At 44.5% G+C, this 14,927-nt stretch overlaps 1 protein-coding gene across 1 annotated transcript in view; it reads right to left on the reverse strand.

Annotated features, from left to right (window-relative positions):
• The window catches only part of LOC146863410 (putative carboxypeptidase X1), a 315,940-nt gene that overhangs the window by 256,680 nt on the left and 44,333 nt on the right, over nt 1–14,927 (reverse strand). The window contains exon 2 of the mRNA XM_085642839.1: nt 7,518–7,625. Coding sequence (XP_085498965.1) covers nt 7,518–7,625 — 108 coding nt within the window. The remainder of the gene's footprint in view (nt 1–7,517; nt 7,626–14,927) is intronic.

The raw sequence follows: 14,927 nt of genomic DNA on the forward strand, positions 1-14,927 counted from the left end.
GGCAGGCCTTCTTCTATCTGGGCTCAAGTTGTGGCACACGCTACCCCCTCCTTTGAAATCTTGTCATTCTCTTTCAGTGTTTCATGAGCTGTCAAAGACCCGGCTGCTCTGGATTCTGTGTGCCGTGTTAGTTTTGCTTGATGTACCACGAGGTGGCTTAGCGCTGGGAAACCCTTTTCTGGGTAGCTGAGTGCTCTATAAACCTCAATAATTATATTAAAGGTGGGGTGGTCCTGATGGATACTGCATTACTATTCAATTTCCTGGGGTACTTGTTTAGTTCTTACACTTCTTTGTCTCCAATCTGACAGGTCCTTGCTGGTGGCATGCCAAGAGTTGCCGGAGATGGTGAGTTTGTCAGCTAGGTATGTCTTGAGTCTTGAGGGTACTGTAGATAATACAGCTGTCATATAAGGTGCAGGTCACAAGGAGTTCAGTTAGGGTCCGGATCACCCTACTGCTTCAGCCCCCTGAAGAGGGGTGATGCGGCATGGACGATACCCTAAAAGGTCAACAGTGTGGAGTCTGGAGACATCACAGCGGGTCGTTGCCAGCATCCAGATGAGAGACCATGAGGACTTCAAAGACAGTTCAGAAGCACCTTGAGAGTCTGGTGTGGTTTTCACACAACGAGAGGGATTCTTTTACTTCCTGGGGATGTGAAAAGATGTTACTGGTAATACTAAATGTTAACCAATTTAGGATAAGGTGCCTTACTTCTCAGGTGCCTCTTATGATATATGTCGATATGGCCTATGTGTGTTCTGCTACACATCAATAGCATTTAAGCTGGATTCCCATACAACGCATCTACTTTACATTGGTTGTTACGTCACCTTGCACACAACAGATCACTACGCGACTGGGTCTCATAATGAGTAAGCGAGTGCTGTAACCCAGCAACAGATTGCCAGGTACCTTCATCTAGCCATGCCATCCTTACCAGACAACCGTGGTATTCAGGCACATAGACAATATAATCCTGTTGCTCCCATTGAGAATGGGAAAGACACTCTACGTGCCTGGAAGACACACCCACTGTAAGGACATTCCCACTGATAAGCCACCCTCCAACATGGGCCATGACAAGATATGAGGGGAGATTTTACATTGCTTGACAGATGTGAGAAGTAAACTAAGGCCCTCGTTACGATGTCAGACCGACAGGCCGGTGTTGGTGACCCGCCCGACATCCAGGGCAGCGGTTCATTCACCGGATTGCAATAACGGTGGTCGAAGTGCAGTGGTCGGCGGGAAGGACCACTGCCTCTGACAGGCTCAAGGAGCCCATCGGGGCGGCAGTCGGACTCGTATCCCTACAATGGAGGCGTTGCCTGCGCAGGCACGCCCATAGGGAATATGATTTCCCTTTCCCTCAGACTTTACGTGGCGGTCCCACTGCCATGTAAAGACAGAAGGAAAGGGACTTTTGTGGCCACAAGCAGGGCCCCTGTTCCTCCTGGACCCCTGCTCAGTGACCAGGGGGGCACATCCATGCACTGTGTGCCAGGCACCACATGGTGCCTGGTGCTTGGCACACAATGCATGGATGTTTTGAAAATAATGCAGCATGTGCAGAAGCTGCAGTAGAAAAAGGCATTTTACGACCGCCTGCACGGTGGTCGTATCGTGATTGTGCAGGTGGAACCGTCGACTCATTGTCGGCCGGTCACCTTCCCGCAGTGATAGTGTTCGGACACTCGTCCGACTCCCATCGTAATGAGGCCCTAAGATAGGCTTTTAACTTTGAGCACCTGGATACTCTCACGGGTGATTACTCACACTTATAAATCCTGAATGATTGACTGATTGACTAATATATTAGATATAATGATTGATATATTTATTCTTTTTTACATCGATACTGTTTGCCTTTTCGAGTATACCTCTTCTTATCATGACTATTGTGACACATATATGCTACCATATTTGAGGGTGTAAGAAACATGGTTGGACCCATATATTACCAGGTGAGTTCTCTGGCAGGTCTGTTATTATCCAAATACTATTTTGTCCTATTTAAATTGCCATAGCAGGGGTCTGAGAAACCTTTCCATTTTCTCTTTATCCACAGAGCAATTGATACACCCACTTCTCTGGGTGCTTTTGGAATTTGGCCATGTGTGCCCCCTCGAAAAAGAGGTTGGGGGTACATAACAGGAGGAAACGTTTCAATTTCTTTAGTAGAGGTAGCTGGTAAGAAGCCATGTTGGTTTTTATGCTGTGTGTTCCTTGACGTTCAGCTTAGTGTCAAATGTGAATCCGAGGGACTTAGAAAGGAAAGCCAATTAACGACAGTTACTCTTCATCTTATGTGTGATGTCAACACTGAAAACGAAGTAGGCCTCAATGTGGAAATAAATGGACTTGGTTCTGATGTTGAGGTGAGTAGAAAGGTCCTCAGATCCTTACAATGCGTCTCTGAGAGCCAGACTTCAGTTCTTCCTTGCGGTCACTGACACTTCGCACACATTCTGTCTTGGTGGCATTCAGTTTGAGGTAGGTCTTGGACATTCATGCGGTGTAGCATCCTTCAGTGGATGCATTTTGTACACAGAGGAGCCTTTGAGGCACAGCTGTGTGGCACTGACCTACTGGTGAAGCCTGATATCTTGTCGGCCAGCAGGGCGTGCGGTGACTTTCAAGGGCTCCACATATACACTGGCAAGACAATCGAGCCTTGAGAGATGGACACTGATCGGATCCGGTGAGACTCAACTGGACCAGCTTTGTTCCCCAATCATGACATGAACAGTTGGAAGACATCGCTCTGGGAGCTCCTCCCTATGTAAGGGCATCAGTAGGGCCCAATGGGGGATGGTGTTGGATGCCGTGGAGAGATCCAGCCGAACAAAGAGGCGAGGAAGATGATTGGGCATCATCAACCACCTGAAGAGATGCCGCAATCATGGGCTAGAGCGGGAGTCACGCAGGAGCTTCTCATTGTGCAGTTGGTTGGTGAAAGGTTGATGAATGACCCCTCCCATGATAGGCAAATGGGTTATTGGAGGATAAGTTGCAGGGTCTTAGGTGTCCAGGTTTGGCTTCCTCATGTAGGCAGAATGTGGAGAGGCCTGAGGGCTTTACCAAAGCCCTCTTCTCTCAAGATGGTGTGGTACCTTTGCTTACAGAGAGCCCTTTAAAGAGTGGGGAATGCCGGCACCTGATTGAATTTGTTCACATGAGAATGCTACACTGTGCTTTCTGATCTTGATATATCCACTGATTGATGTGCACTTCTTGGAGTGTTTGGGTGAATGATGGTGTTTTGCGTCTAGTGTTTCTAAACTGCAAAGAATTCATGATTCGCATATTTGTCTCTGAAGAACAATAATGTTCCACAATAAGAAGGCAGACATTGAAGATACTCTGCAGTGCCTCAGAGCACAAGAATGGAAATCCCTATAGAAATAACAATGATGTCGATGAGACGCTTCCAGTAAACACCACACAACCCCGTCTCCTCTTGAGGGAGCCTGCTAGGATCATGTGACTGTCAGGGTCTACTTATCTGTAATGTCCCCTTTTTATCCCAGGCTTTCACTTCTGCATCTTCCAAAGTAACTAACTTCAATGGTACAAAGGCCATGGCTCGGTCAGGCCACAGTGAATCTTAGCACCGACTGCAGAGCTCACAGTAGCATCTTTCCAAATCATTAGGCAACATTTCTAATTAATGACAATCATGGTTTGCATGTTTTCCTAATTTATTTGGTTACTAAGGGGCATATTATCAAGACCGGCGATAAAATTATCGCCGCTTTAGCGTCAAAAAACTGCCGCTAAAACAGCGATAATGGGCTTGATAATATGCTCTATGGAATTCCAATTGAAGCTCAGGTTAGACGTCCTTCACATCTAATATGGGCTTCAATTGGAATTCCATAGAGCATGGGTACTCACAAACCTGCTCTCGGGGGACAAATTTACAGTGTGGTTTGTGGCCAAGGGCCGCAACGGTGGAGGCGGGGCTAAAGCAAAACAAAATTGTGACCATGAGGTTGAACACAGGTCCCTGCAGCAGACGCCTTCGTCCACTGAGCCACCAGACCCGGCATACACACATCTCTCTCTCTCCCTGTCTCTCCCTCCCTCCGTCGCCCTCCTCCCTCTCTGTCTCCCTCCTCCCTCTCTGTCTCCCCCTCTGTCGCCCTCCCTCTGTCACCCTCCCTCTGTCTCCCTCCCTCTGTCTCTCTCCCTTCGTCTCCCTCCCTCTATCTCCCTGTCTCCGTCTCCCTCCCTGTCTCCGTCTCCCTCCCTCCGTCTCCCTCCCTGTCTCTCTCCCTCCCTCTGCTGTCTCCCTTCCTGTCTCCCTCTGTTTCCCTCCCTCTTCCTCTGTCCCTCTCCCTCCGTCTCCCTCCCTGTCTCCCTCCGTCTCTCTCCCTCTGTCTCTCTCCCTCTGTCTCCGTCTCCCTCCCTCTGTCTCCCTCTCCCTCCGTCTCCCTCTGTCTCCCTCTCCCTCCCTCCCTCCCTCCCTCTCCCTCTCCCTGTCTCTGTCTCCCTCCCTGTCTCCGTCTCCCTCCCTGTTTCCCTCTGTCTCCCTCCCTCTGTCTCCCTCCCTGTCTCTCTCCCTCCCTCTGTCTCCCTCCCTCTCCCTCTCTCCCTCCATCTCCCTCTGTTTCCCTCTGTCTCTCTCCGTCTCCCTCCCTCCCTCTGTCTCCCTCTGTCTCCCTCCCTCCGTCTCTCTCTCTGTCTCCCTCCCTCCCTCTATCTCTCCCCTCCCTCTGTCTCCCTCTGTATCCCTCCCTCTGTCTCTCTCCCTCGGTCTCCCTCTCCCTTCCTCTGTCACCCTGCGTTTCCCTCCCTCCGTCTCCCTCCCTCTGTCTCCCTCTCTCTCTCTCCCTCCCTCTGCCTCCCTCCCTCTCCCTCTCCCTCTGTCTCCCTCCCTCTGTCTCCCTCCCTCTGTCTCCCCCAGACTGCGCCTCTCTGTCTCCCTCTCTCTGTCACCCTCTGTCAACCTCTGTCTCCCTCCCTCTCCCTCTGTCTCCCTCTTCCTCCGTCACCCTCTGTCATCTCACCCCCTGTGTGTGTCAGCCCTCAGCCCGGGCTGAGACAGCTTCCCAGCGCGCACACACTGCCGCAATGAGACAGCTTCCCAGCACTCACACACTGCCGCACCCGAGTACTTCACAGGTCTTTAAAAGACCATTTACATGTTAATAAAGCTTTGTTGTATTTCACCTCTTAGGCCCCTGCATCTCCACTTTGACAATCACTGGAATCCCCCGGCCCCCACAGAGCAGAGTCTCAGAGTCCGGGCTGCTAACACTATTTTTTTTTTTTAAACACAGGTAGGATGTCTGCAAGGTCCGCGGGCCGCCAAGGAAGGCTTGCCGGGCCGCTGGTGGCCCGCGGGCCGTACTATGAGTAACCGTGCCATAGAGCATATTATAAAGCCCATTATCGCCGTTTTAGCGGCAGTTTTCTGTCGCTAAAGCGCCGGTCTTGATGATATGCCCCTTAGTGTTTTGTTCACTTACGGAAGTGAGTCACTGTGTATTGGGACGCCGAACATTTTGAAATGCAGAGTCGAACCTTTCAAATTAAATAAATATGTTTTTTCAGCAAGACAGGTCAAATTTCCTGTCAAGGTGTGCAATTAGACATCTGGTACGCGTCTTCGCAAGTGTTGCATGTCTCTTTAATCCTCCAACAAACACTTCCTGCCCTTTTATCTCGCTCTTGTAGGTTCCTTCTTGCTCCCTTGGAGACTGATTACTATGTTTCTCTTTCTTTGTGCTTTGTTTGTTTTTCTCTCTCTTGCTCTCGGAAAATGTCTGATGCGAAAAGTAAGTGCGAGTGGCCCCCACCGGCAGCACAGGCTCAAATTAAGGACTGCTCCTCTCTCCAAAACCATCTGAAGAGCTGGTCCCTAAACTTGGCCAACATCCCGACAACCAAAGTCTAGCATATAAAAGCAAGGTGACTCTCTCCAGTAGGGGGCAGTCCACTCTGCATGGACCACATATATCTGATTGAGTGTGCCATTGCACTGCGCAGCCAGACCCCTCACACTGGTCAGCACCAGAGCAAGTCAGCGGAAAGCCTAGATTGAGTGCACACCGTGGCCTTAGATATTGCAATTTACATCCAAACTGCGTAAGTGTAGACTACTGTGCGTTACATTGTATTTTCCCTTTCACATTTAGACCATGCATGTAAGAAGTCACGGAAGTGAACCACGCTTCCAACAGTTTGCAACCTCCAACTCTTCCGTAAGATTACCGCACATCGCATCTTCCCAGGGAGATGCCCGGATCCAGTTGAGGCTTGTTTTACCTGGGGTGGTGGTACTGGAAAAACTATGGACCTCTTTTACTATATTTTGGCGTTGGGCATCGATCGCCACAAGACTTCCTGCTGCGCTGCCCTATCGCAAAAGAAAAGGGCAGGAATTTGCTGATATGGCGCATTGCTGTCCTTATTCACAGCGCTGGCGCACACATGACTGCATGCGCCGACACAGGCACCCTTGCACCACAGTGCAAGGGCGTCAGCGTTAACTCAGGTTGTTTTTGTGAGGGAGGGAAGCCTTCCTTACACTTTCCTTGACAAAAATAACCCTTACGCCACCCCTGTGGAGGTGAAGGCTTTTGATACATTCCCAGGTTTCCAGCATGTTGTAAATCTGGTTCACATGCCATGGCACACGCCTCCTTATTGCAGTGTGAGGCAACACAACGACTTGTGTTGCCTCACACCATATTTACGAGGCCATGAAAAGCCACGCATGGTGGCTTTACGTGGCCTCGTAGAGATGGGTAAGCCCAGTGCGCCGCCAGAACAGTCCGGCGGCGCACTGCGCTTGTAAATAAGGCCCTATGTTTGTTGAACATTGCTTGGCTGGTAAACTTCCAAAGACATTTCTAGCTGCGCTGGCTGGAATCCAGTGGCATATGATGGCAGTGAATGACGGCGAATACCTAGGAAGATGGCAGGAACAACTACTAGAATACCAGGGACACTTGTGGTCACTTGGCGGCAGTGACGGGCATGTTATGTGGATACCTGGGCACAAGATGGGATTCACTGGCATATAATGGCACATACCTGGGCAAAGACTGCACCCGAGAACATGGCAGCAATAACGGGTGAGTGAAGGAGATGCATGGGAAGAAGATGACACTGGTGGGGACGCCTATCATATATATTTTGACAGTTTTGTATAGCGCGAACATGACCCTTGCGGGTATCAGAGCGCTGGACGTCCAGCGCTCCAGACGTCTCCTGCACTCGGTACCTGCGGCGTGAAGGTTCTTTGGTGAAGGTTGTCTCCATAAAACCAAAGGGGTGAGCTGCGAGGACACCTGTGCTCCTGCTGGGGTGTTGCTATGTACAAACCTACAAGGTGCAACTTGAATAAACTGAAATATTAGCCTGTCTACACTCTTCACTTCCATATGCAGACATCTCCTTGGGAGGGAAGTTATGCAGAGTGATTACTTGTTAAAACTGAAATTGTTTTCAATCTCTATTAGAAAAATAGAAATTAATAAGCAGAATTATTAAATACATACCTTTTGCTAGTTTTTCTTGGGTTTCAGCTAAAGTTGACTTTTTGAGTTTCTTTACAACCTTTTTCACTGTCTTTATAACCTTCACCTTTTTCTTCACCACGGGCTTGGCTACAAAAAAATCAACCAGAGAGTGAGAATCTTTTAAAGCTTCACCTGTTTGTATTTATACGAACACATGATGCACGCAGGATGGTGTTAAGACCATGCAATGTGCAATGTAGAATCATGCAAACATCCCGAGTTAGAGTTAAATTCATAGAGCAAACCAAGTAAAGCAGCTTTTAAAAAACATTAAAATCACAGACTCAGAAAACAGCAAAAACCTAACAAGCATTGGCAATGCCAGTAGGCTTGGCTTAAAACTGAAAGTGCTTCTTGAGTCACTCGTGAATATAGGCACAAAATGTGTTATAATAAATACACTCTGTCACTCATTCTTGCACCCATACAAACATTCATCCACCAACTGACTCATTCTTGCATACACCCAGTTACCCATCCGTAGTAAAGCAGACAAGTACTCAACAAGTATGGGGGAGATAAATTAAAAGAAGAAAATTCGGAAAAAAAGAAAACATACTATCCACCAACATATGACAGGCATATGCTTTCAGTGGAAAAAAATAAAACTAAATATAGCAGCTGGGGGCTGTCTTGCAGTCCTACTGCACACAGTGTATACTCATTTTAAAGTTCCAACATAGCTATCATGTTTACAAGCAATGTGTTGGCCAGCTTGGAGGGTGTAAAAACAATGATACACTATGCACAATCCCATTCCAAAATAGCTGCATAGTAAACATTGCACTAGGCACTCATCTTAGAATGCTAAAATGCCTGATTTATCTCTGTTGTACTGCTCCAAGGAGGACAACATAATGCTTTTAGACATGGAGCCCATCTTGGAACAGTAAAACAATGATACACTATGAAGAGTACCATTCCATGATGGCTGTCCAATGTAGAAATGGTGGCTGCACAAGATGCAGAACACTGCAGATGAAACGAGAAACAGGCAAGTGTCCTGGTAAGATAGTCTGAGGAGCCGCAAGAAGCAATTAAAAGTAGAAGGAGAGAAATGAAAGAGGACTTTCACCAGGAAAAAATGCAAAACAAAAGGACTGACCACCAGCCCATGCACTGATTCGCACTCCTTTTTAGGTCTCGCTGAGCCAAAGGCTCGAAGAGACATTTTGTATGTGGGATTTTCAAAGTGCTACCCACAGTCTTTTGGCTGGCCTAAACCTTGAGTGCACGATCACATGCACGTGCACAGCTGCTCCCACTCCCCCCTCCCTTCTCTATAGCTTTCTTTCACTTTAGCCGCTTTGACCCTTGCATTCCCCCCTCCCTTCTCACCCAGCCCTTTGATGCTCTACTCGATTACTTTCACTTTCGCTGCTTTGATGTTTGATTTTTATTGCCTTTATTTATGTCACGGAGATCCATTGAATTTGGCAGAACATTTCTGGGGTCGTATTGCATGAAATACACCAGGTGGCGCTAACGTGTTTTACAGAGCACCATACAGCATTTTGTTCTGCTTTAAAAAAAAGACGCTTTAGGAGCGGAAAGTTGCTATCCATTTTACTTGTATTAAAATGTATTTTTAAAGGTGTCTCAAATGATCCTGAACATAGTTTATACTAGCATGCTCCAATACTGTCCGTATTTCACTCCTGATTACACTGGCCTTCCAGGTCCTAAGACTCAGACTCATGATTTTACTGTTATTTCAAAACCAATCTAACATTTGTTTTGTTTTAGGTATTACCTTAGTAAAGCATACCTATGTGATCTTACTCTCCTTGGTCAGTGTTTTATTATGGATGACAAGATATTTTCTCATTAGGACTCGCACCATAAGCCTCTTTCATTCCAAACATCTGGAAACGCATTCGTCTCTGTAACTATATAGTAATGGCTTTCAGTTACAGCTGGCGGAAATTATGCTACACACCTATTTATTGCCTTCACCAAACGATTCTGCTTTCACTGGTGTAACCATAACTTGCCAAAATATTTTACTGATGCTTTCGGCAGTGTCTCCACTTCTGTCTGATCCCTCCTCAAATGACACCTTCCTTAATCCCACCCACAAGCAAGGTAAGCCACTCAATTTTATGCTTATTTCAAACACTTTATCCAAATCTAAACCCATCATCGCTCCATCTGACATCACACATTTCACATGCAAATCAGTTCGCCTCCTTGTAGATCGCTCTCTCATGTACCCATCTGCTGTAGAAAACAGGACCCCACTGCTCTCACTGCTTTCCACGTGATCTTCATAAAGACCTCACTTCAGTCTTGCACTACAGCTCATACAACTGCTTCATTATCCACCTTGTACCAAAGATAGGCCTCAGCCATGAATTACACTTGAAATAAGAGCGCATAACCGTAAATGAGGGCAGCAGTACATAAATGGCGAAAGCACATATTCACTGCTAACTTCTTGGTTAATAAGCAAGCCCTTCATACACTGCATAATGATCTAGGAGGTGTCAAATCTATCTATTTCCAGGACCTCATTACCTCACCATCCACAAGCGCTCTGTGTAAACCTTCAGCTCTTTACTCTCTCCATCATCTTAAATTATCAGTATTCTATTGTTCATCCTTACCTGCTCATGACTTCACCCTGCTACATCTGCTCCAAGATTAACACTATAATTAGTCCACAGTGCTCAAGTCCTCACTCGCCTCAACCCTGCGCAGTTACATTATTACGATTTAACACAACATCCTCCTAACAAACGTTTCCTCTTATGAAAGTAGCTAATCCACCCTGTGCCCCCCCGTAACCATTTCGTCCTCCCTTCATCAAATCTTTGCCTCGTTCATCCAACAGTTTCCCCTGCGTTTCCCTTCGCACTGACTGGCTGTCCTGTAACCGACTACTCAACCCTCTCCTGTGTTCGGGACCCTTCATTCCACTATCCTATCCTCTCCTCTGTTCTTGTCTATGCTCATACTCTTAGCTCGTTCTGCCTCTCCTTTGATATTGCTGGTCACCCCACACTTTTCTCAATGGGCGCACGGGGCATTAGCTGGGTACCAGCCCTTATGCTCCTCAATAAGCAGCAGCAATCGTTGCAGTTTCACCAAGGTGAGTTTAGTAAAAGTATATTTTACTACTTTCGATAACTGGTGCCTTTCGCAAACAGAAAAGGTAATGACAATGTATGGCACATTACAAGATGGCATGTTTTAATACTAGGGTTTATGATTATATGCATAACGTTTGATCTAGCAGACATGATTGAACATATGGTGAGACCCTTAAATGAAGGCTTAGGGCTCAAATCACAAAGGGACTAATATGCAATAAAGTTACGTGTCTCTTCACTCATGGCAGAATCTCCGCACTGCACTCACTGCAGTGCGCTGGACAGAGAGGCTGCCCAGAGTGCAGAGACTCCACACTTGTACCTTTACTACACTTCAGTCCCTTTGCAAATCAGACCCTTAACCTCTACTTCTTTGTGATTTTTAAAATAAAGAGAGGGAAGCATTTATAGTAAAAATGGAAAACTCGTGTCTGTATTTACAATGCAGTTATTGGTTGTTTTTAACTTTCAAGAAAATAACACATTTGTTCTTAAACGACATCCATATCTTAAATCACACATTTTATGATTTTGACATTTGGAATTTCATGTCATACCCTTCACTTGTGCCCATTCCCGACTTCTTATACCCTTGTTATCTAGCAGTGCTTTCAACACCACAGGCCATCAAATTCTGGACAGAACGGCCCTACACGGTTTCGCCCATACCTCTATAATCACACTCAAATGCTAACAAGCATTGGCATAGCCAATAGGTCTCGCCTTTGGGACCGTTTAAGTGTTTAGTTATCCAGCACAATATCCTTGGTGCAGTAACATTAACTGTTGCATGGCTAAACACTTATAAGGTCCCAAAGGCGAGACCTATTGGCTATGCCAATGCTTGTTCATTTAGACGCAGACATGTGATTAGGCAAAATGCTGTTCTTCAAAGGGCAATAGAGCCAATGGCAGAAATAAACCTATAATTTACCCCATTTTGTATGCCTTCATGGGGAGAAGCACTCAAACAGCCAGAAGAGAGCTGACCCAAAGACCCTCTGCATATGTATATGCAAGAGGAATATTGTTAATATTTTTATTTATTTATTTATAAAGTTTTACAGAGCGCGAACAAGATCACGAAGGATATCAGAACGCTTTACAAAAAGGATGGAAGGAGGGTAATACATACAATATCGACGTTAAGTAGGAATAAAAGCAAGAATAATCACATAATTACAAGACGAATGGGTCAAAGGAGAGTAATACAATAAGCAGGTACATAGCGTACTAAACGGGGGGCACACTATGAGATAAAAAAGAGGAGCATCCAATGATGATCCAATGGTTGTAGGATCACTGACCTTATGTTTGTTTTTGAGGGAGCTGCACCTCCTAAGTCCTTCCTCAGAGTAGAGATGCAGAATTTATCGAAGGAAGTAATAAACACCAAAATCCATTGTGCTCATGGAAATATGGTAAATGGTGCAATACATTTATAAAATAGTTTTATAAAATCATGTCAGAATCCACCCATGTACCCATGAAACCTTCCAGGCAGCTATCATCCAAAGTTGTGCTGTTTATGTCCTGATGATGACCTCCAGCCATGAATGTCGAAACGCAGTCTACTTGCACAAGCTAAATTTGGACAAATGTATTAAAAATTCGCAAGAGTTTTGCTCATTTTATTATTCAAAGATTGCCGTTGTTTTAATTTTTTCTCCTTGTCATGTTGTAGGTTGTTACGTATTCTCATTGCTTAACTGGTTTATTTTACCATCTAAAGATGGCCACTGCTATTACTACTGTTATGCTGTGTCCAAGGTCGTCATCGGTTTCCATTACTTAACAGGTGACACATATCATGGAGCGGGTGATTTAAAAACGCTCCCGCACACGCGCTCGGCTTAATGTTTGTAACTGATGACACTGAGAAGCACGGGCTACCATGCCACTCTGGTGAGTTTACTCTAGGAATAGCTAAACTTATTTTTTCGATATAATAAATGTCCGCTAGGCCTCTGTACATATTGGTGTCTAGTGATACGATTAACTTGGTTATAATGGATTGAATTTGTTCAGCTTATTTGTGGGCAAAACTCGAATTTTCGTGTAGATATTAGGTTGGTTTCATACCATTGCTCACGAATTATTATATCGTATACACTGAACATTACACATTAAACCATCGTCTAAGATGGCCGCCTCGTTTTTAATGTTTAGTGTTTAGAGTCTCTCTACCTCATACAAGTCCTTATGATCTTCAGGACTTGTTTTTCCCTTCTTAAAATGAAACGTATCTATAAACACTGCATAAAACGATTGCGCTTAATGCACTTTATCTATCGATTTGCTGATTTTAAGACATTTGTTTCTTTTGTTTATTTGTTATCTCACTGCGTCTAAAATCCCCGTCGACCTTTTATTTTCAATAGGTGATACATCTTGCAGAGCGGGTAATCTAAACATACCCTCGTTCTGTAGTTCGCCTGATTATTCGCAAACTAAGAGACCGCCATTACGGGCTACCACGTTATTTTAGTGAGTGACATTGCCGCTTAAAGTTATAGACTTTTTAGCTACGTGTTATTAAGTCTCCTCTGTTTTCAGTGATAATATTTTCAGCTACATATATTTAAAAAAAAAATTGGGACTACAATTCTCTGTTTATATATTTGAGTATAACAAATGAAAATGAATCAATTCTTGACTTTTTTGTGTGATTACTCAATGAGATGGTATTGACATCTATGGATATATATCGATCATCCATTTAGTGTTTTCTATTATACTATGTTTATATATATATTGTGGATCAAAAAGGGGCTTACACACGAGATTATGGATATGTTGGTTGGACATCAGTTGGTATCGCTGCTATTGGTTGCATTTCTATTCTTTCCTCTTAGATAAAAATTATCATTCAAGAAGGCTTTTGTAACATTGAAACTTTCAGCTAGTAATTTGAATTATACAGAGAATCTATTCGCATCGATACTTGAAGGTATGTGAATAATCATTGTCCAAAGAATTTACGCTGAATAATGTGTGTCAAAATATGGTTATTTGAATAGGATGTATAAATGTCGGTTTCACGAGCACATAGGCCCTCCAATACAAAACAATTAATAATGATTGTACATTTTTACACAAATGTCAATTATTCAGTAATTCATTATCTTACTCTGTTGCTGTTTTTAAATGTTTGTCTTGTATGTTGTACATATAGCAAGTTTTTCTTAGAATTAAAGCGCACTTTAAATATGTTTTTTTAATAGCCCCGAAGAAGTCTCTGTGTAAGAGACGAAACGCGTTGGCTATTCTTCGTCATGCACATGAAAATATGAAATAAAGAAAAGGATTTTCTCAAAGAACATTCCATTCATGTCTTGGACATTTGTTTATCTACTTTGTGAATAGTGCTGAACCCATTTGTGTTGAATTCTATGATAAGGACTTGTTCCTGATTGGGGAGCCTAGAGGGGAGTGCTCCTTGGTTCTTAGCACTACATGAATTTCTAATAGGGATACTACTCATCTGTCAGGTGTGGTATTTATGGCCTACACCCTCTTTCTGTTGCTTCAAAAATATAAATAAAAGGTATTATCATTTACAATGCCAATAGCTTAAAATTTCGTAAATGCGAGACCTATTGTATTGTGAAGACAAAATGCTTTATCGTCCTCAATAACATTTTACAGAAGATGGATTATTCTCTGTGGAATCTTTTTCAAAATTATGTTTTGCTGTCTGAGTGAGAGACATCAAAATCCATGATCCCACTTTACCACCTGGAACTGAAGCTGGCCTCTCACCATGTTAAGTGTTAACTTCATGTAACAGTTATGCAAAGACTGTAATCCTCACACCAACTGCTCGCATCAAACCAAGTGCAAAGTCAAAAGCAACAGTCAAAAGATGGGTGAGCATGCATGTTAGTTAACCTTGCTGTGTGGCTTATTGGCCTTATCTTTGAAAACGAATGACACTTTCCTCCAAAGAGCGCCCACTGCAAAGCCGACTGCTCTGCACTTCCCCAGAGACACCCCTGACCAGAAACCTCAAGGAGTAGATACACAAAGAATTTGCTGTGATTCACTCTTGTACTCCCATTTTACTCCTGAAATTAAATAATTGGTCAGGAATGTTACAATCACTTAAAAATAATTCTGAATATGACCCCAGATTTTCATTTTTTACCATAGGCTCAGCCACTTTGACTTCTCTTTATCTCCAACAGGGTCACTAACTTGAACCACAGCTCGCCTTCCTTGGAATGACCTGGCTAACCCCTGCGAATAAGCACTCACCACCCATGAGAACCCGCCAGAATGTAAAGAGCTTGTGCCG

Source organism: Triturus cristatus, chromosome 2_2 (genome assembly GCF_964204655.1).
Source record: "Triturus cristatus chromosome 2_2, aTriCri1.1, whole genome shotgun sequence".
In the NCBI taxonomy this organism is placed as follows: Eukaryota; Metazoa; Chordata; class Amphibia; order Caudata; family Salamandridae; genus Triturus; species Triturus cristatus.